General features: G+C 41.6%; 1 protein-coding gene across 4 annotated transcripts in view; it reads left to right on the top strand.

The window, feature by feature from the left end:
- Positions 1-22,044, top strand: part of Arhgef9 (Cdc42 guanine nucleotide exchange factor (GEF) 9) — a 215,438-nt gene that overhangs the window by 89,814 nt on the left and 103,580 nt on the right. Inside the window, exon 1 of one of the 4 annotated variants that reach the window (XM_013034310.1) lies at positions 9,682-10,490. The exons of 1 other annotated variant lie outside the window; for it this stretch is intronic. In XM_013034310.1, coding sequence (XP_012889764.1) covers positions 10,482-10,490 — 9 coding nt within the window. In that variant the 5' untranslated portion in view covers positions 9,682-10,481. Of the gene's footprint in view, positions 1-9,681; positions 10,491-22,044 lie in introns of those variants that run through there. 2 more of the 4 variants (XM_013034311.1, XM_013034312.1) reach the window with 2 other exon arrangements.

The following is a 22,044-nucleotide window of genomic DNA, read 5'->3' as shown; positions in this document are numbered from 1 at the left end:
CAGAAGTGACGCTGTGGCTCAAGTGGTAGAGCACTAGCCTTGAGCTGAAGAGCTGAGGGACAGTGCCCAGGCCCAGAGTTCAGGCCCCACGACCAGACCAAAAAAAAAAAAAGAAGAAGAAGCAAAGGACAGTCAAAAGTTGCTTTTTCCCTACAACAAAGCAAGGATTTCAGATCTAAGAGATCTCAGATTTGGGAAAGGCCAGACATTGGGATCCAAGTTACAACATTGAAATGGTTTATTCCTATGACCCAGGACATGTCTTATCAGATGCTATAGAAAGATGAGACATGTCAGTTAGGGACATTTGTATAGCATTGTGTTTAAGAGAAAAGGCTCTAGAGCCAGTCTGGGCTTATATGGATTCTACTCACTCGGCCCCAGTTTTCTCATCTGTAAAATAAGAGAAACAACAGAAGAAGATTATCTCATATGGTTATATACATATAAAGTAAAATAAAGGACTTGGAGCAATGCTCATCACTTTTTAAAAATATAATGTTGGGCTGGGAAGGTAGCTGAGTGGTAGAGTGCTTGACTTCAATACATGAGGTCCTGAGTTCAACTCCTCACCACCACATAAGCAGAAAAAGCCGGAAGTGGTACTGTGGCTCAAGTGGAAGAGCACTAGCCTTGAGCTGAAGAGCTGAGGGACAGTGCCCAGGCCCAGAGTTCAGGCCCCATGACCGACAAAAAAAAGAGAATTTAATGTTTACAGTTATTGTATTCTACTGTTGAACTGCCTTTGTGTATCGAGAAATAGTGTAAATTTGGGAGTATTTCTATTCTGTGCCTTCTCATGGAATGATTACTTTCTCATCTGTCTGTGGTGGTATCAACAGTAGTGATAACATCTGGAACATAGAAATGGAAGAACTTTTTGACAACTGAGATGGTCTCAAAGATTAAAGAGTTGTCTTGGGATGGAGGAATCTTATCATCATCATGGCCCATGGAGCTGATACTAGATGAACACAATGCTGTAGAAGGGATTGTAAATGTTGTACTGGATGTAATTGGTTTTGTGATACAATAAGAGATTTTTTGATACCTTCATATCTGTTAGAAGAAGGGATGGATTGTAGGTGAAGATATTTCCATTGAAAATGTGGAAGATTGTTTTGATTTTAGTTTTAGCTTTATTGTAAAAATATGAACACAGTTGAATGGCCACTTAGAAAACTAACCATACACAAATTCGTGTAGAGTGAGATCTGGTGAATTCTCAAAAGTACATTTTTGTGTGTGTACCAGTTCTGGGGCTTAAACTTGGGGCTTTGCTTGTTTGGCTTTTTTGCTCAAGGCTAGTACTCTACCATTTGATCCACAGCTCTACTTCTAGCTTTTTGCTGGTATTTGGTAACAAAAATTTCATGGACTTTACTGCCTGGGCTACCTTCAAACTATAATGATCCTCAGAGCTCAGCCTTCTGAGTAGTTAGGATTACAGGTATGAGCCACTAGTGCCCAGCTTAGAAAAGTACTTTTGAGTCTCTAGGTGGAAGGATTTTGGTTCCCATTCTGCTAACAATAATCATGGACAAATTGCTTTTCTTTTTTGGGAACCCAGAATAAGAAGGTTTAGGTTTTCTCTGTGGTAGCATAAAGTCTTTCCTTCTTTGGTTGGAAGATATTTTTCTTTGAGTAGAGACAATTCATGCACTGTGTTTTTGATGCACCTGCTATCAGGCATTGTGCTTGGTGTAGAAGAGAAAGAAATTAACAAGACAGATATGGTCTCTATACTCACATAGTCCAGTGAATTGTATAAACAAGAAACAATTATAATAGAATTGAGTGAGGGTTTCACCAAGGTAAACACAAGGTCCAATAGGAGAGAAAATATCATCTAGAGCATTTTTGGTGCTGGTCTGGGGTTTGAAATCAGGGCCTGATTGCATGGTCCCTTAGCTTTTTTGCTCAAGGCTGGAGCTCTATCACTTGGGCCACAGCTCAATTTCTTGCTTTTTGCTGTTTAATTGGAGTTAAATGTCTTATAGACCTTCCTGCTGGGGCTGGCTTTGAATTGTGATCCTCAGATCTCAGCCTCTTGAATAGCTAGGATTACAGGCATGAGCTACCAGCACCTGGCCATCCAAAGCATTTTAAGGAAGGAAATAGTAGAGAAAGCATTCTGGAGGAAGTAGAAGACTGGAGAAGGAGAGCAATAGTTTAACTAAACCATGAGGCATAATACCCTGGTACTTACTTATTAGAACTGCTCAAGGTTCTATATGAAAATGTCATGATGAAACTATTTACTATGTATGAACCAACATACACAAAATGAATAAAACAAGCTTTTATTATAGGACTAAAAAAAGAAAAAGAATAAGACCATTGGTAAGAGCTGAGATTAGAGGCCAAAGGACACCCTGTGGGCAGGACCTTGTATGTCATGCTACAGAATTTGCCTTAAGAACAGTAGGGAAGCCATTGAAGGCATTTGAGCAGAGGAGTTATGTAAATCAATTTTCAGCTGCAGAAAATAAAGCACTCTAGTTCTTTTTAGCAGAACATGTCTCAATACAGAAAACCAAGTGCATACAAAATTGGTGGATTATGGGCTGGAGGAACAAGTTTTATGCTGGGTCCCCATTAATAGTCAAAACAACCAATGTCAGAGTAGCAGCTATCTGTGACAGATACAAGTAGGTGACATATCAGGGATTCTGGGAGTATATCACCTTATCTGTGATCTGGGAATCTGGAAGCTGTCATTGCCCTAACTATTGGCTTGATTATCATTTCATATGCCAGATCCTGGGGTGCAAAAAAAAAGTTTCATTATCCAGCTCTGAAAAATACACAGAACTACCAGGTTCCAAGGGCTTATGCCTGTAATCCTAACTAATCATGAGGTTGACATCTGAGGATGTTAGTTCATAGCCAGCACAGGCCAGAAAGACAATGAGACTATTTCCAATTAACCACCAAAAACCCAGAAGTTTATCTGTGGCTCAAGTGGTAGAGTACCAGCCTTAAGCAATAAAACCCAGGGCCAGTGGCCAAGGCCCTGATTACTAGCCCCAGTACTAGCCCCCAATACTAGCACATACACAAAATCCTCAGAACTAGTGAAGACACTAGCATTTATGATAACACAAAACATAAAAATTCAGTGTCTCTGGTGTTTACTAACAGAAGCATCAAAGACGGTTTTTGCCTACAACCTCTTTTTTAATATTGGTGATGTTTCTGTTACTGGCAGAAATTTATCACATCCAAATAGGCTATAAATGAGCCTGGGAAATAGTTTTCAGCTTTTAGCTTTTCAACAATATAGGAATGTAGGTTTGGACAATATAGATAGATAGATAGATAGATAGATAGATAGATAGATAGATAGATAGATAGATAGATAGATAGATAGTTGTTGGTGGTGGTGGTGGTCTTGAGGCCTGAACTCTGAGTGCTGTCCCTCAGCTCTTCAGCTCAAGGCTAGCACCCTACCACTTGAGCCACAGTGCCACTTCAGGCTTTTTCTGCTTATGTGGTGCTGAGGAATTGAACCCAGGGCCTCATGCACACCAGAAAAGCTCCCTACCACTAAGCCAACTTCCCAGCCCGACAATATATATCTTTAACAAATAATCTGCAGTATCCATCAGAGAATTAATAGTAGCAGAAGTGCTTTTCAGAAAGATAATTTGGACCAGAGAATAGGAGCTGAATGGGGAGGGAGAGCAGCACAAGAAACCACATGGTAAATGATAAAACATCAGAAAAAATGGGGATCTGATTAATACTAGCAGCAGGAAGAGAAAGGATCAAGTGACAGATTGAGAGAAGAGATTGAGATTGAGAGATTGAGGAAGAATAAAATTAAACAGGATCTGGAGAATAGTTAGCTTTTGGCAAGGTGAAATAAAGGCAGGGTTTATGGATAGATTTTGACTTAGTTCAGCATGTGACTTGATTTTCCCAAAGACAGAACTCAGGAGAAGAAAGGTTGTTTTTTGGTTTTGTGCTGGTACTGGGATTTAAACTCAGGGCCTGGCATCCTGTCCCTTAGCATTTTTTGCTTAATACTGACAGCATTTTCAGCCATATCTTGGGGATACAGATATGAAGTATACACTCAAATAGACAGAGGCAAGGGGTATTCATAATGGTTAAATATTCCCACTCACAGTGGGAATTGACCATTATCACTGTCTTGACTCTGGAAGGGTTTTGGAGAAGCTGTTATAGCTTTATCACTTGAGGTGGGGGGTAGGAATGAATCAGTCACTGTTGCCTGATGGGTGGTTTTCCTGAGCTTTTTGGGCATTCACTTTCTTTGGGCAGTTTTGCTGATCACCGCAGATGGTAAGAAGGCATTGTCTGTCTAAGGGACAAGTATACCTTGTATCACAAGATATTTATCAGTAAATCCTGTCCTTCCTGGAGTCCAAGGTGACAGCAAGATAGAATGGCTTAGAACAAAGGACCCAGATGCAAAGTGAAGAGCTGGGTGTACAACTTTTATCCTGTTTTTAGTAATTCACAGGCCCAGAAAAAAAGCAGCTTTTAAGCATCTCTTACAGATGGGTCAAAAGATTGTGAGGAAGTAAAGCTATGTTAAGATTGAACTTTTCTAGTTAAAGATTCTAGTTGCTTGCATTACAGAGTTCTCATAATAGCTAGAATCTGTCACAACATAACCTAGAAAAGTAGCTTTCCAACTATTTTGACCATTGTCTGGAGAAAAAAAAATTTTACATTGCAACCTAGCAAATACATAAATACACTTATGTATTTATGAAATAGTACTTATTCTAAGTGTATGATCATTTCATATAAACACAGTCATATGAAAATCTTGGGTATCTGGTATCTGCCCCTCTATTAGCAGAATATTTTCAAAGTTCTTTTTTTTTTGGGGGGGGGGTCCGGTCGAGGGGCCTGAACTCTGGGCCTGGGCGCTGTCCCTCAGCTCTTCAGCTCAAGGCTAGCGCTCTACCACTTGAGCCACAGCGCCACTTCCGGCTTTTCTCTTTTTGCTTATGTGGTGCTGAGGAATCGAACCCAGGGCCTCAAGCATGCAAGGCAAGCGCTCTACCACTGAGCCACCTTCCCAGCCCCATTTTCAAAGTTCTTATATGTTGTAGCATTATCGATATTTTATTTTCTTGGCAGAATAGTAATCCAATGTATGGATATACCACATTTGTTTATTCATTTATCAGTTGGTAGATATTTGAATTATTTACACTTTTTTGTTTTATTTATTTATTTATTTTTTGGTCGGTTGTGGGGCTTGAACTCTGGGCCTGAGTGCTGTCCCTCAGCTCTTCAGCTCAAGGCGAGCGCTCTACCACTTGAGCTATAGCGCCACTTCCGGTTTTCTGGTGGTTTATTGGAGATAGGAGTCTCACATTCTCTCCTGCCTGGGCTGGCTTTGAACCTCGATCCTCAGATCTCAGCCTCCTGAGTAGCTAGGATTACAGGCATGAGCCACCAGCGCCCGGCAGTTTTACTATTTTATATCATGTCTATAGGACATCCATGCATTAGCTTTTGTGCAGATATGTTTTCATTTCTTAGGTATATACCTAGTAATGGATTTGTTGGGTCAAATTGTAATTCTATGTTTAACTTTTTGAAGAACTGCTAGACAGTTTTACAAAGCAGTTCTACAATTTTATATTCCCAGGTGAATTTAATAATTCAAATAGTTCAAATTTCTCCACTGCCTCCATGACACTTATAATTTGTCTGCCTGCCTGCCTTCCTTCCTGCCTGCCTGCCTTCCTTCCTTCCTTCCTTCCTTCCTTCCTTCCATCCTTCCGTTCTTCCTTTCTTCTTTCCATCCCACATTTATGGCAGTGCTGTGAATGATACCCAAGGTCTCTGAATGCTATGCAAGTATGTGGTTTTTTAAATCATCTACATCTCTGTCCTTTATCTGGCACTTTTATTAAAGCCATTTGAGAGTGTGTAAATAATAGTCACATTATAGTATGCTGTGGTAAATATCCTTCATTTGTATTTTCTGTGATAACTAACCATATTGAATATTTCTCCATATGCTCAACTGATCCTTTCTTTGGCTAAAAGTCTATTCAGATCTTTTGAAAATTTTGAAATTGTATTACTTGTTTTATAAATGGACTTTGCACATTTTAGAAACAAGTCTCATATCAGATACACTATTTGCAAATATTTCTCCCACTCTTTGGGTTTACCTTTCACAGTCATGATAGTGCTCTTTGAAATACTAAAGTTTAACATTTAAAAAGTCCCATTTAGCGGTTTTTTGTTTTGTTCTCTTTTTTGGTGCCAGTACTTGGGCTTGAATTCAGGATTTGTGGTGTAGCTTTTTCTGCTCAAGACTGTTGCTCTACCACTTGCACCACAGCTCCACTTCTGGCATTTTGCTAACTGGAAAAGTATGAGTCTCATCTACTTGGAGTCTTATCTAACTGGAGAGATAAGAAATAAAGCTGGCTACATTAAACTGATCTTCAGATCTCAGTCTCTTGAGTAGCTAGGATTACAAGCATTAACCACTGATGCCCAGTGAGTTTGTGTACATTTTTCTTTGATTGCTTGTGCTTTCATATCATGTTTAAGAAACCAAGTCCAAGGTCATAAAGTTTTTCCCCAGTAGCTCTGTTTGCATAATTTGACCAAAAGACCACTATCACATTTAAACAATTAATAATTTCTTAACATCATTAAATATGGGTTAAAATACATTTTTTCATCTATAGACATGATTTCTTTTTTGGGGGGGGGGTCCAGTCGTGGGGCCTGAACTCTTGGCCTGGGCGCTGTCCCTCAGCTCTTCAGCTCAAGGCTAGTGCTCTACCACTTGAGCCACAGCGCCACTTCCGGCTTTTTTTCTTTTTGCTTATATGGTGCTGAGGAATTGAACCCAGGGCCTCATGCATGCAAGGCAAGCACTCTACCACTGAGCCACGTTCCCAGCCCTATAGACATGATTTCTGATAGACTTTTATAAGTACTCAAAATAGATTCCAAAATCTCTTCATTCTTATAAGGATCTTTGGAAATTCATGAATACAATTGGATCTGAAGATTTCTAAGCTATCACAGAGGAGGAAAAGTTCCAGTTGCCTCCAAATAATTATCATTATGGCCATGCTCTCGTGGCCTGTAATTCTAGCTGAGAATTCAGGAGGCTGAGATCTGAAGATCACTGTTGGAAGCAAGCTTGGACAGGGGAGTCTAAGAGACTTTTATCTCTAGTTAACCAGCAAAATGCTGGAAGTGGAGTTATGGTTCAAGTGATAGAGTGCCAGCCTTAAGTGAAGAAGCTAAGTAAGAATGTGAAACTCTTGAGTTCAAGCCCCAGTACTGGTATAAAAACAAAAGCTCCAAAATATTGTTTCAAATCTTAAGTACTTTTTCCATAACATGTTCCCTGGGTTTTAAAACATGTAAAAATATTTCTTTATTTAGATAAACTTCTTAAAATATAAGGTCAGGCTAGGAAGCAGCAAGGCATGTTTTCTTCTGTCAGTTGTAAACTAGATTAGGAGGTGACTCCCAGAATAATATTATCATTTCAGGTTACACTTAGGTTAATCTATTGAACTAGGAGTCAAGGGATCTGGTTGTAGTTTCCATCTTGTATGGTGTGATCTTGAGTAAGTCTGTCAACTTCTGTGTATCAGGAAGTCCCATCACAGAATTCAAGACATCTTAAATATTTTCTTTTCAACATTTTGTTGTTAATGCCTTGCAATTAGAATAACAACTTTAGGCTGTTTGGAATCTAGGACTTTGGAACCTGTATCCAATGTACAGCACTTTTAAAATTTCTACCATTTATGAGTCTGATTCATATAATCACACACTTATTATCACCCCATGTTTGTTTGTACATTAAAATGTCTTTTTCTATTTGGTAGCCTTTTCATTATTAATAATTACAAAGGTCCTTCTAGAATGTATTTTTTATTCTTTATTTTTCTTCCATTTCCTTTCTTAATTTCTCTAAGATCTTTTCTACACCTGTAGAGGTCAAATAGTTCACCACCTTTTCATGAGACTTACCACATTTTCCCAAACACATCCCTTTTCCTGAGTTGTATGACCTACACTGGCAAGATACAAATGGAACTCACCTTAACCTTTCATTCTCAGGGAGGAACTAATATGGTAACACTTGAGGCTTCAGTTGTTAAATTTGGAAGGAAATGGAGTGAATTATTTTATTTCATTATTTTTTTGTGTGTATGCTGGTACTGGGGCCTGAACTCAGGACCTAGGCACTGTCCCTTAGCTTTTTCCAAGGCTGGTGCTCTACCACTTGAGCCACAGCTACAATTCCAGCTTTTTGATGGTTAAGTGGGAATAAGAGTCTCATAAACTTTTCTTGCCTGGGCTGAACCACGATCCTCACTCAGATTTCAGATAGGATTATAGGTGTGAGCCACCAGTGCCCAACTGTACCTTTTGAAATGAGGTTTCCCTGAATTCTTTGGTAAGTGTTAAGTCCTGTGTGATAGAACCAAAGCCCAGAGATGGGAAAGGAGGTATTGAAAAATAACACTGTAACCCAAGCATTATGGCTAGACATAAATTTGATAGTTGAGGGCCTGCTTTTTGTAGGCTCTCACCACAAGTTCTATAGAAGTTTGTCCATGGTAAATATTTAAGTCCTAAGTGGATTTCCTTCTTAGTACCCAGCACTGTAGAAGAGTGCATGTTCACTGTCACATAAGCATGAGCCCGGGCAGCTCCATTAGATACTAAATGGGCTAGTAGAGATACTTACAATAATTTTTTAAAGAGAGAAACCCAAATAAAACTGGATTTTAGGTAATTTGTCAGTGTGGTTCTCCACAGAACTGGTTTGTAGAATTTTTATTGCTAATTATGAGTTGTCTAAAAATTCTCTAGGCAGTGACCTAAAGTATATTTTATTACACAGGGTCCAAAAAGCTCTCCTCTAGGTTTTGCCTACCTATCTTTTGTCCACATTTCCTTTTCCCTTTCTTTGTCTCAGAATTGGGACTTGAACTCAGGGCCTAGGTGCTATCCCTGAGTTTTTTTGCTCAGGGCTAGTGCTCTACCACTTGAGGTACAGCTCTACTTCCTGCTTTTTGCTGGTTAATTGTAAATAGTCTCACGGACTTTCCTATCCAGAATTGGCTTCCAACCAAATCCTCAGATCTCAGCTCCCAGAGTAGTTAGGATTACAGGTGTGACCCACTGGTGCTTGGCTCTCCCCATCGTTAATTATACTTTTTCCTCGCCCTTCAGTTTTTTCCTATATGCCATTTCTTCCACCTTCCCATTTTTTCTTCTTGCTCTTTCCCATGATCTCTCCCATGATCTCTTCACTCTGCTTACCATACCCGCTTCTCTTCATCCCCTTTGGTCCTCTATCTCCCCTCCTTCCACTTTTTATGCCTCCTTCCCTGCCCACAGTAGTCTACCCCCAAGCAGTTCCTCCACCCCCAAGCCAAAACTGGCTGCTGGTGGCTCCCGCTAGTCAGAATGGAGCGAGCCAGCTTTGGGAGTCTGGGGTCTTCCGATTGGCTGGCGCGACTAGCGTGCTAGTTGAAGTCCCGCCTCCAAGCAACGAACGCGCAGCTGCAGCAATCCTTATTGGCCAACAAGTGTGTCATTAGCCATTGTCAGCGCCTCACGCAGGCGCCCGCAGTCTCTGCGTGAATAAAAAGGCAGCCTACCCGCTGAGGTGGGGGGTGGGGAGAGGAGAGGAAGAGGGCTAGCGAGGAAGGGCTAGAAAGAGTGGTTGGCAGCCGGGAATCCCACGAAGAGAGCGAGCGGACTAGAGAATAGGGGAGACAGAGACTGACTGGTAGCCAGGCAGGCGGACGGACAAACGCACGCCGGGACAGACAGAAGGCGCCGGAGAACCTCTGATAGGTTCCCCCGCCTTTCCCTTTGCAAACCAGGATTTTGCTTTTTCTGTGGCGCCCGAGAGAGAATGCTGGACTCTGCGGTCTTCAGCGCAAGCTAAGATTTCTCAGCTAGGGAAGAAAGATCAGCCCAATCCTGAAAGGGGGGAAACAAGAGCCCCTGTCTTCAACCCCCCTCCCCCACCCTACCAAACTCGGGCGCCCAAACCCAAACCATCCCTAACCCCCTCCGACTTCCTCCTCTCCTTTCTAGCATGGTGGCTGTATGGACAGTCTGACAGAACAGAGACTGACATCTCCCAATCTGCCGGCCCCCCACCTGGAACACTACAGTGTTCTGCATTGCACCATGACCCTGGATGTGCAAACTGTAGTCGTTTTTGCTGTGATTGTAGTCCTCCTGCTTGTCAATGTCATACTCATGTTTTTCCTGGGAACTCGCTGAATGGAGTCCAGCCACCTGAGCTGTTACGAACTCTTGCTTTGATTTCATCCCGAGAGCCACCGAGAAAAAAAAAGAGGGGGGGGGAGAGAGAGAGAGACAGTCCGAGACAGGGAAAGAGAGGGAGAGAAAGAGCAAGCTTTCTCACTCAGGGGGCAAATCGTTTTGAGCTTCAACATGGCCTCGCTGTGATATGTATGACGTTGGTATATTACCTCTCCCTAAATCTTTTGTCATGTCTTGTCTTTTGAGTATGCCTGAGTGTGTAGTTGCTTATTGCTTGAGTGAAATTGTTGCTACTGAAATATTTTCTATTTAGGTATGCATGCGAGTGTGTGCATTCTTCATGTATGTGACGTTCATAGAGCAAGCTTGGCGTTCTTAAACAGTGGCTTCGCTCTTTGGTGTCTTATCAACTCATTTTGTTGAAAACTACGTTTAAACTTCATTTAGGGAATTTTAGTTAAATGTTTCTCTTGCCATCAGGAGTGCATTTGGGTTTGTTTGGGGGGATAGGGTGGGGGAAGGGGTTTGTGGAAGAGCATGATGAGTTTCCGCATCCTAAGAAAGACAATCTTGTGCATCTTTAGAGGTGAAAAATTGATGCGAGATACTGATTTGGGGGAAAATGATTCTTTGGTCTCAATTGAGAAGCAGAAATTTGGAAAGTGATGCGGTGGGTACCTTGAACTGGCACTTGGTGACAGTGTCCTTTGAATCTAATTTTGCTGTCCAGGGCTATCCAATTTGGAGTGAAGCCAACTTTAAAACATTTCTTCAAGTATGTCACTTTCTTTAGAATCATGAAATCGGAGCTGAAAGTATATACTGTGATCTTTGCTTTGGCTAGAGAGGATTTTGAGATGTTTGGGCTTCATTTCCCAGAAATTGTGTCCCTGAATTTTGAGTTTGAAGGCTTTTTTTCTGTGTCTCATCCAAAAAACCCAAAGCCAGTGTTTTGCCTTACTTAGGGAATAATAATGTTGGATATGGCTCCTTTGGGGTAATCTCGTTTACAATGATGTTCTTGAACTACCTTTTAAATAGAACTTGATAGCGCTAATGAGAAGAAAGCAGTGCTATTGTTTTCTTCTTATTTGATGCTTTAAAAGAAGAGATCTCTAATTGAAACATTCACAGAACTGAAAGTATGTAATATTCTAAATTAAGAGTTTTGAGCAGGGGGGGAGTCTATATAATGAGATAAGAGCTTAGAAAATATATAAACTGGAAGCAGCCTTCCAGTTTAAGTTGTCTGCAGTTTAAGTTGTCTGCTTGTCATATATGGTCATGGGTGGTGGTGTATCTTATTATTGCTATTGTTATTTTCAAATTTCAGTTTCTGTTGGAGAAAGCTCTTGGCAAAAACTAGGAAAAAATTATCTGTGATGCCAGTGTGCATAATACTTCCCCCCCCCTTGCTGATGTAGGCAGGTCTCCCTCATTCCATTGCTTACCTGACTTGAAATAGTGCCATTTCTGGCTCATGTAGCAATGAATCAGGGCGCATACACGCCCACACACATGCTCCTGCTACACTTATGTGGGCAGCTGCTCATGTGTGATGTGCAGATCTTTTAGCATTATGCTGTCAAGTTCTGTGTCCTGTTGTTCAATCTGTTTGGAAATGACTATGAAGGGAGATGGGCTGTGAAGGGGCCCTTGAAATTGTCCTAACCAACATGGACAGTATTATTTAATGGCGTCAGTCGATGTTTTGAACCTTAAATTGGGCTCTGGTTGACTTGGTGTGGGCGAGAAGCTGAGTCGCTCTCCCTCCCCCATTTGATAACATGGTAGAAGCATGATCTGGGAAGTTTGCTGGCATTGATTCTTGTTAATTATTCTTTAGTCCCTTTTTGAGGACTGCTGGAGGAGGTAGGGGGCAAGAATTGGTTCCTTTGCAATGAGAATCTAGTAAGGCTTTTAAAAAAATATGTTAGTTTCAGAGGCAGTATTTAAAGTAAGCTTGTGTCGTATCCAGGCACCTTGTTTTCACTCATAGTTGGAGAGTGAGAAAAAGCTCTGTGCTGGGCAGCTGCAGACTTGAGTTTTCTCCATTCAGCAGCTGTTTGACCTTGGGCAGTTTTTTCTTTTCTCAGTGCGTATGAGGTTCCTTATAACATTGACATTTTGAAATGGTCGTACCAGGTGACCTCCAAGTTTTTGCATTCTGTGATTTTGGGTATCCATAAGACTGGAAGTCAAAAGAGGGTGAACTGCAAAAACAAATGAAAAGGAAAATGAATTGTTAACCAAGGGGTGATAGACATGAAGAGGGGATAAGAATATCTATTTGTTGGTATCTGCAGAGTAAGTTTACCTGAGGGATTTCTGGTATAGCTGCATGGTAAGGAAATGAGAACTGCCACACTAGAAATCATTCTGCCATTTTTCACTCTAAGGGAAGGTCTCTAAGGTTGCTATGCTTTGACCTAGGTTTATGACTGTAGTGTCATGAAATTCCTTCTCTTCAGGGTGCCTGGAAAACTCTTTTCAGAAAGTCTTTGGGAATGTATATATGTAGGGTGATGGCAGTATGTTCGTGGGTGGTTATGGGTGGACACTCCTGAGCATGGATGGATGGGGCTTATGGTAAGAATAAGGAAAGACAGCATTGAGTTTCACAGTTCTGGATGGCCTTCTTGTTCTGGGGCTTGTGAGGATTTACATGGTGCTTGGGTGGATGACTGTCACCCATGCCAATCCTCCTCCCACTATCTAAAACCCTTCAGGCTAGAGGGATAGCGTGAATGAACCCTACATCAGTAATTTAGCTGATGAGGGTTCATATTTTCCCTATTCACTCATCTCTAGGCATTGAGGGGATGTTGCTAGACAGATGGCAGGCCACCCTAGAGTAGCCAGAAGGGTGTTTGGGGAATAGAGAACAAAAGGTGGCAGTGTGACTTTTTACTGTGTGAATCCTAAAGGTTTTGGCATTTCTCCTTGAGATGCAAAAAGAGAAAAAAGTGGGGGAAGGGGAGAGAGAGAATGAGAAATGCATCCCAGAGGAGTACAAGTCTGTGCATTTCAACATGTCTTCTTTTTTCCTCCCTCTCCTACCTTCTCTTTTAAATCTTTCCCCTTCTTCTTTTCCTCCCTCCCCAGACACTGCTTCCTCCTACGCCCCCATTGTAAGTAGGTGAGAAGTAAGGAAGAGGGCTTTTCTTCTCTGATTTGTTCCAACTTTTCCAGATAAAGCTTATTCCCTGCCCTCCTCTCTGATCCCTTTGAGTAGAAAATAAGCTTTTGCTACTAGGAGGGGGCAAAATCCCAGCTCAGGGATTCTGGTTCCCAGTTCCCCACCCAGGAAATTTTTTAAATGCCTTTCTACTGGTATCCTAGCAACCAGGGCATTACTCAGTACCCACTGAGCTCTAGGTCCCACCCTTTAAAGTACCAGGCACTACTGTTTGGATAAACTAGGGCTGGAGCACAGCAGGACTTGTAGAGGTGCTCTTGGGGAGAGGACAAAGAATGAAACCTCAAAAAAAGAATAAAACCCTCATTGCCTGCCAGTGCCTAGAAACTATATTCACAGCTGTCCAGCTGTGAAGACTGTTTTATCAGAATACTCATGAGTTCAAATTCCTCTCACCCAACTATCCTTTTCTTAAAATTAAGTAGTCCCTTTCACTAAATAGCTTCAGTGCATGCAGTGTGAAGGGCTTCAGAAATATTCTTTTCACCCTAAATGTTGGCTTCATCATAGAGAGAGAGATAAACGATAGCTCAGTGGGAACAAACTGAACAGTACATTTCTTCTCTTAAGACAGCCTCCATCTGTCAGAACCTGCAACATCTGCTTTTGCAGTTTGCTCCGATTTTGTTTGTAACTTGGGGGGGGAAACCTTGCTCTGCCTAGTTGTGATGGGGAATTTGGGAAGAGTTCTTGCTATGGTCATTAGTTTCTGAACTGGGGAGGGTTGGATAAATTGGGAAAGTTTGATTGTGGCCCTGATGAATAGTTTCACTCACTTGTATGTATGAGATTCAGCTTCTAGAGAGCTAAGGGATCCCAACAGATCTGTTGGTGAGGTGCTCTACTGCCTGCGGTGAGTCAATATGCACAGCGTTGAATGTCACATTTAGAGGTCATATGAATCACAGGGATGGTGCCAAAGTATGTGTTTACATGAAAATCAAGCCTTTTCTTCCAAACTAACTGCCTCCTCAGAAGACCTCCCACAAGGCATCTGGCTTTATTGCAAGAAATGGGGCTAGAGGAAGTGAATTTTAGACGGTGTAGTCCTTATTTCCAGCTTTGCAACTTGTCTGGGCCAACTGAGTCTCTGGCTTTCCAAGAATCTTTTATTAAAGCTTAGTCTTTCAATATGTCCCCAGAGTGTATCCTTGCTGTCCATAGGTGGATCTATTTAGTTTATTTTATGCTTGCCCTGGGACCATAGTCAAAATGGAAAAAACTGAGAGGGAGAAAGGACCTCCATGAGAGAAAAGGCTTGGGAAACAGTACAGTAATGGCTGTATTAACAACCCTTTGTCAGCACATGGGCCTGTGAATTTTACAAAGTAATTTTACATCCTTTTTAATTTGTGCATCTCATCAGCCACACCAAGTGGTTATTCCCAGTTTTATAGATGAGGAAAGAAAAGCTGAGATGTTGGGATGAGAGTGGGTCTGCTTCTCCAACAGGGAGGTAAGTGGGGGAGTCAGAGTTGGTCATGCCCAGCTAGTGTGAAGCTACATGGGGTCAGATGGTGAGGGAGGTGTCTGTGAGTCATCCCTTAAGTCAAATTAGCTTCCTCGGCTTTACATGCTTACATTTTTAGTGCTTTTTAAATATATCTTATTTGTATAGCACTTTTGAGCAGAGTTCTTTAGTCCATAAAAGGCTCCTTTTTTGTGTTGAATATAGATGAGTTTGCTTTAATCAGTCTTGAGAAAAAAGTTGTTATTTGAGATTTTCAAGGTAAAAAAGTCAGTGTGATTTGTTGAAGCCTAAAATACAGAATGTATCAGAGGAACTGCTGGGGTTTTTTTGTGTGATGTGTGTGTGTGTGTGTGTGTGTGTGTGTGTGTGTGTGTGCGTGCGTGCGTGCACGCGTGCGTGCGTGCACTTGCACACATGCACGTGCACATACACATGCAGGTACTGATGCTTGAACTCGTGGCCTTCAGCTCTTGCTTGGCTTTTTCTGTTTGGGCCTGATGCTTTGTCACTTGAGTCACACCTCCACTAGTTTTTTGCTAGTTAATTGGAAATAAGCGTTTCATGGATTTGTCTGCTTGGTCTGGCTTCCACCTGTGATTCTCAGATTTCAGCCCCTTGAGTAGCTAGGGGACTGCAGTTTTGATACAATTGTTTTGTTTTGAAATGCACATGTTTTCCTGTATTTGTGCTGCCCAGGAATAGAGATATTGCTCAGTGATAGAGGCTTGTCTAGCATGTTCAAGGCCTTGGGTTTGATCAAAGCACCTAAACAAGCAAACATAGGAAAAAAATTCCTTTCTAGAACTGTTGGTGCTCTTCCACATACCACCTGACTTGACCAAGATCAAGTACAAAGGGACTTTGTGTGTTTCTGTCTGTAAACCTGCACATGTGTGTGTGTGTGTGTGTGTATTAATTACTAGGGCTTGAATTCAGGACTTAGGCACTGTCCATTAACTTTTCTGCTCAAAGCTAGCTCTCTGCCACTTGGAATATAGCTCCACTTAAGGCTTTTTTGTTGGTTCATTGGAGATAAGAGTCTCACAGACTTCACTGCCTAGACTGGCTTCAAACTTGCATCCTTAGATCTTAGCCTCCTGTATCTAGGAATACAGGTGCAAGCCACTAGTGCTTAGATGAAGAGACTTTTTATTTGTCTGTGAAAGTCTAACAATTCAGCCTTTTGTTGCTTCTCAACCCTCACTGACCAGACCAACCCTCACTTCCCCCAGACCACTGGGGGATGATTTTAAAATACCTATGTGAAGTCCTACTTTGAAAGAATCTGGTTTAATTAGCATGGATGTCTCAGGAAGCCTTTAAAAATGTAAAATGCCTGCAGGTAACTTAAAAATGCAACCAGGATTAAGAACCACTGCTTTAACTCTTTGTGCTTAAAGATTTAAACCCTTTTCTGTCTGGTACAATCCTCTTGTGTTGGCTTTTTTAAAACAATTTAGATTTTTGGAACCAAACTTGTTTTTTTTGTTGTTGTTTAGTCCATTATTCTAGCTTTTTATGGGTTTTGTTTTTTTTCTTCATGCTGTGCAAGAAATAAGCAGTTTCTTCTAGCATTGTATCAATTAAACTATTTGGTTTGTCTATTGTTTTTAGCCTCATGGGGGTTTTAAAATTGTTTCTTCATCTCAAAGAACAGATTAGCAATTTCTTCTAGCATTGCATCATTTGAAAACTGGATATGTATTAGTCATGTTGCTGATTCAAAGAAGTGTTCAGTATGATGAGGTTAATGCTACTCTGGCATCTGACAACAGCACATTCTCAGAGTTGGAGCCAGTTATTTTTATATGTCAGGTCAACTAGTGCAGACTCCATTAAGCTATACTTTTCCATAGGATAACATCATATGGGATTTGTTCTGTGCTCAGTGGGCATCAAGATATGTTCCATTCATAACTATCATCTGCCAAACCCATGGTCCCATCAGAAAAAGCAGTGTATGTTACTTAGCATCTTATTTCTGGTAAATCTGGTTGCCAGCTCCAGGGCTCCTTATTTTCTTTCAATGCCCAGATGTTTCTTAACTGTGCCTACAATGTGGCTGAAAGTCAGTCATAACTGTTGTTTATGTGTAGCGTTTCCCTTTCTTTGGAAAAAGTGGGACATGATGGATGTAGCTTTAAAACAGAATGTGTTTCATCATCTGCCTCGAGAATTCAGGAAACTGCCTTGTTGCCTGGCTGAATTGTTTCCACAGTGGTTCTCTGCCCTGGCTATACTTTGGAATCACCTGGGGAGTTAACAGGACTAACAACAATTCACAGAATCTCTTGGGGAGATCTGATTGAGTTGGGCATGGTGAGGTCCTGGCATTAATATTTTTCTAAAAGCCCCCTGAGGTGATAGGAATGTTTTACCAGGGTGAGAATGACTACTCTGGAATAGTACAAAGGAAATATTAGCTCAGCCTGAGTCTGGCTTATTACACATGTGAATAGGCATGATTCACAGATGTTAAGATTTTATTCCAGAAATTGTGGCAGCTTGATGAGTTCTAGAGGCTTGTGACTATTTGAAGAAGGACTCAACTTGAGTAGCTTGGTACCTATTTGGATTTACACTAAAGTCAGTGTCCTAGAACCATAGATTCTATTGTATCTACAGATAAAAAATATTTGGAAAAAAGTTAAATGACAACACAGAAATAAAACCACATTAAAAAACAATGCAGTAAGAAAACTATTTGCATAGCATTTGTGTTGTGTTTCACACTATAAATGTTTTAGAGGTGGTTTAAAGTGCACAGGAAGTGGGGCTTGGGAAGAACATTTGATTAGCATGAGTGATGCCCAGGGTTCAATCCCTAGCACTGAAGTAAAATACAAACAAGCCAAGAGTGTAAGGCCCTGAGTGCGAGCCCTAGTGCCACCACCCCCCCCCCAAAAAAAAGGAAGAAAGATTCTGCTCATTTGCTGGTTGACATCAGACAAATTAGTTCTGTGTGAATTTTTTTCCTCATTTGCAAAATAAGGATAGTTAGATAAGATAGCTTCAAAGTTTTCTTCCAATTCTGATAATCTATGCTCACTTTTTGATTAATATTTAATATGAATGCTGAATATGATTATTGCTATTATTTAAAACTGGTAGATAATTCAAAGATTACTATTAAGCAGGTTTAGAGACACTGGATGGTTATGGGGTAGCAGGTTTGTGTTCTTTTTTCTTCTGTACTGGTATTTGAACTCAAGTGCTTTACCACTGGAGCCTTACTCCAGTCCTATATTTGCCTTCTTGACTATACTTATCTTAGGCCCATTCTAGTCTTTGAGTAAACACTGACTACCAAAGAAGGGAGTCCTTACTGATTTGAATAACAGTACTGTACCAATTTGATATTTAGCTTGTTAAAGAGACATGTCATATGAATAACAGAGAATACAGAGTCTCATAAGTATGGGAGTACCTTGGGGTGTCCAGGAAGAGCCCCTTCCCAAAGTGTCTTAAGAAGTCTTCACTGTTAATAATATTACTACTATTGCCAGTGGCTTACACCTGTCATCCTAGCTACTCAGAAGGCTGAAATCTGAGAATCTGCAATTCATGGCCAGCCCAAACAGGAAAGTCCTTGAGAATCTTATCTCCAATTAACCAGCCAAAAACTGGAAGTGGAGGTATGGATCAAGTGATAGACCACCAGCCTTGTGTGAAAAATTTAAGGGACTAGGCCTAGGTCCTCAGTTCATGCCCCAGTACTAGCACACACAAAAAAGTACTACTATTACTACTACTAATAATAATACTAATAATAATACAAATAATAATAAGAATCCCAGTTGGGCACCCGTGGCTCACACCTGTAATCCCAGCTACTCAGGAGGCTGAAATCTGAGGGTCACAGTTCAAATCCAGCCCAGGCAGGAAAGTCCTTGAGTCTCTTATCTACAATAAACTACTCAGAAAAATCCACAATTGGCACTGTGGCACAAGTGGTTGAGTGCTAGCCTTGAGTGTAAAGAGGCTCTGGACAGTGCCTAGGCTCTGAGTTCAAGCCCAAGACCAGCAAAAGAAAAAGGAGGAGGAGAATGAGAAGGAGGATTGTGGGGGCCGGAGGGAAGGAGAAGGAGTGGTGAGGAGGAGGAGGAAGAAAGAAGAAGAATCTACAGTTCCCTAGTTATTTCATTGATTTTTCCCTCAAACCTAAAAGTGAGTCTCAGGCAATCAAGCAACTTTCTCAAGGTTATACAGTAGGAAGTGATGGTGTCTGACCTAGAACCCAGCAGTCTTGTTACTACAAATTCTTCAGTGCTTCCAGTTTACTCTTCACTGTGGGTTTGTGTGGCCAGGCTTTGGAGAAAAGGTCAAACCTTGAAGAAGAAAAGTTAAGAGATGGATGTGCCTGAGTGCAGCTCCTTCTTGCTTTTATCACTGCTCTCTGCTAATTGCAAGGCCCCTATCAAGGATTGGAATTTCAGCTTTAAGTACCAAGATTGCAAGTTGGAAACTTGTGCCTGCATAGTAGAAGGCAGATCTGCAGTAGGAGAAAAACACTGGAAAAGGCCTCCAGACCTCTAGGTTCAAGCTTTGGCACGCGCACAACAGCTAGTACTGGGGCTTTAACACAGGTTGTCCCTTGACTTTTTTGCTTAAGGCTAGAGCTCTATGATTTGAGCCACAGCTCCACTTCCAACCTTTTGCTGTTTAATTGGAGATAAGACTCTCATGGACTATACAGCATAGTTTGGCTTCAAACTGAGATCCTTGGATCCCAGCCTCCTGAGTTGCTGGGATTACAGGCATGAGCCACTGACACCCAGCTTTGTTGATGGATTCTCATCAAAGTCTTTCCCACTTGGATACCTCTGTCCAAACTGCCACTAAACTGAGGAGTTGTTTCAATAGAAGAGCCATCTTTTCAATTGAACTTATAGCAAGAAACTTTACATAAAAGAGGATAAATCATAGTAAGTCTGTTTGAAATGGGCTGGGATAGAGGCCAACAGCCCAAAGTTCAAGCAAACATATTGACTATGTAGACTAGAGAAGTGTGTCAATGGAGTAGGGATGGCTCTTCCCAGTTCAGTCCTAATGCATAGGAGATGGGACATCTATAGATATACTATGGATACATTATAGAGGCAAACCTGTCATTGAAGTAGCTAGGCTCCCCAGAAAATTACTTATTAGCAAATTAATTTATCTGGCAGGTCTACAGCACACTGCCTCACTCCTTTGTTACAATGGAGGAGACTAAGGCAAAACCCAAGGTTTCAGTAATGGGCCTGAGAGCCTGACTTTTCAAATTAGGCCCTTGCCTACCATACTTTGTTACCTTTTCTCCCCTGAATTCTTTGTTGTTGTTGCTGCTGCTGCTGTTGTTATAAGTAGTTTACATAAGTCAGGTTATGAGACCTTTTTTTGTACCAGTACTGTGGCTTGGATTCAGGGCCTAAGCACTATCCCTTATCTTTTTCAGCTCAACGCTAGCACTCTACTACTTGAACCACAGTTCCACTCCTTTTTGGCTTTTTGTGGTTAATTGGAGATAAGAGTCTTACAGACTTTCTGCCCAAGCTGGCTTCAAACTAAGATGCTCAGATCTCAACCTCCTGAGTAGCTAGGATTATAGGCATGAGTCACCAGCACCCGGCTTTGTTACATTCTTAAATAGGTTTCTAGTTCTATGATTTCTTGGCTAGATCAGAGGCCTGAATACTCTTTCAGATTTGATTGAAGAAAGCTGATGAGAGGCTGGGAGAATTAAGAGCAGCAAACGAGTGTTATGTAACTTTCCAGAGAGGAGCAGGCCTGTCAGCAGCCCTTAGGGTGTTAGGCAGTGGTATGGAGATAACAGCAAGAGTCTCCTATAGGCCACATTAGATCTCCTGAGGCAAGGAGCTGTGGATCCAGCCCTGTGCTGAGTAGCTATCACCCTCAGGGGCCCAGAGGAGGCCAGCCCAGTACATCCATAGCCAGCTTTGAGAATGGCTCTGGCAGCTGATTTCCTCGCCTGCCTGCCTTCATTAGAGGAGGGGATGCCATGCACCTTCATGCCCAGCTGGCTTCAGAAAGGATGTGCTAAGAACCCACCCCCACCCCCTCAGTATGTGGTGCCTAAAGGCAGCAGCTACTTTTAGCTGAACCTCCCACAACCTCTCCTCTACCCACTCTCTTCCTCCTCCCTCCGTGAACTATCCTGGCTGGTAAGAGGGCTGGGCATTGGGTGTTTTGGCATTGGATAGAGGCACAGGAGGAACCAGGTATCTCTAGAAGGGTCTTTGATAGGCTGGTATGGTGGGAGAGCTCAGAACAGAGGTAAAATGATGACACTGCTTTCTCTATAGGACCTTGAAACCAGCTGAGAGGCTTATCCTACACACGAGTACTCAAGAACATTTATTAAACAGAACATGCATAGGCTCTCAACATGGATTTAGAGGAAAAAAACTGGGGTTGGGGATATTTACTTGATTCTTGACTCTCCATCTTGAACACGGTGTTATACTTTTTAATGAGTTTCACAGGTTATCTCACTTGAACTTCTCTGTAGCTTTGTAAAGTAGATAGGGAAGAGATCATCTCAGTTTCACAGATGAGAAAAATGAGGCTCAAAGACTCATGGCCATATAGCTGCTTTCGGCTTGCTTGTCTGGGCTCATGCTCTGGAAGGTACAGTATAATTTAAATTCATCTAGACATCTTCTATAAAAGGGATGCTACAGCTATCCTGGGTCTAATCCTCTCACTGTGTAAACTGGGGAACCAGGCCCAAGTATATAGTATTGCTAGAGCTAGTATATTACCTCATAAGGATTTGAATTAGTAGACCCCTAAGAAGCTCCAAGCCACTCTGGTCTTTCCTCCCTACAGAAGTGGCTGAGGAGCCTGTATAGTGAGATGAAAACCAGAGTTCTTGAACTAGGAATCTGCACCTTTAGGCAAATCAGCCTCTCTGATTTAGTTTTCTTTTCTATAAATTGGGGTTGGTAATCCCTGAGACCTCACTGAGACAGAAATAAGTAATGGCAGAGGGGTCTGACACCAAGTAGGTCCTCCATAAAAATATAGGAGCTGGCCAGGCACTGGTGGCTCACGCCTGTAATCCTAATTACTCAGAGGACTG

Source organism: Dipodomys ordii, unplaced genomic scaffold, assembly GCF_000151885.1.
Source record: "Dipodomys ordii isolate 6190 unplaced genomic scaffold, Dord_2.0 Scaffold187, whole genome shotgun sequence".
Classification (NCBI taxonomy): Eukaryota; Metazoa; Chordata; class Mammalia; order Rodentia; family Heteromyidae; genus Dipodomys; species Dipodomys ordii.
Note: the sequence above shows the minus strand (reverse complement) of the source record. Positions and strands in the feature narration are given on the sequence as shown.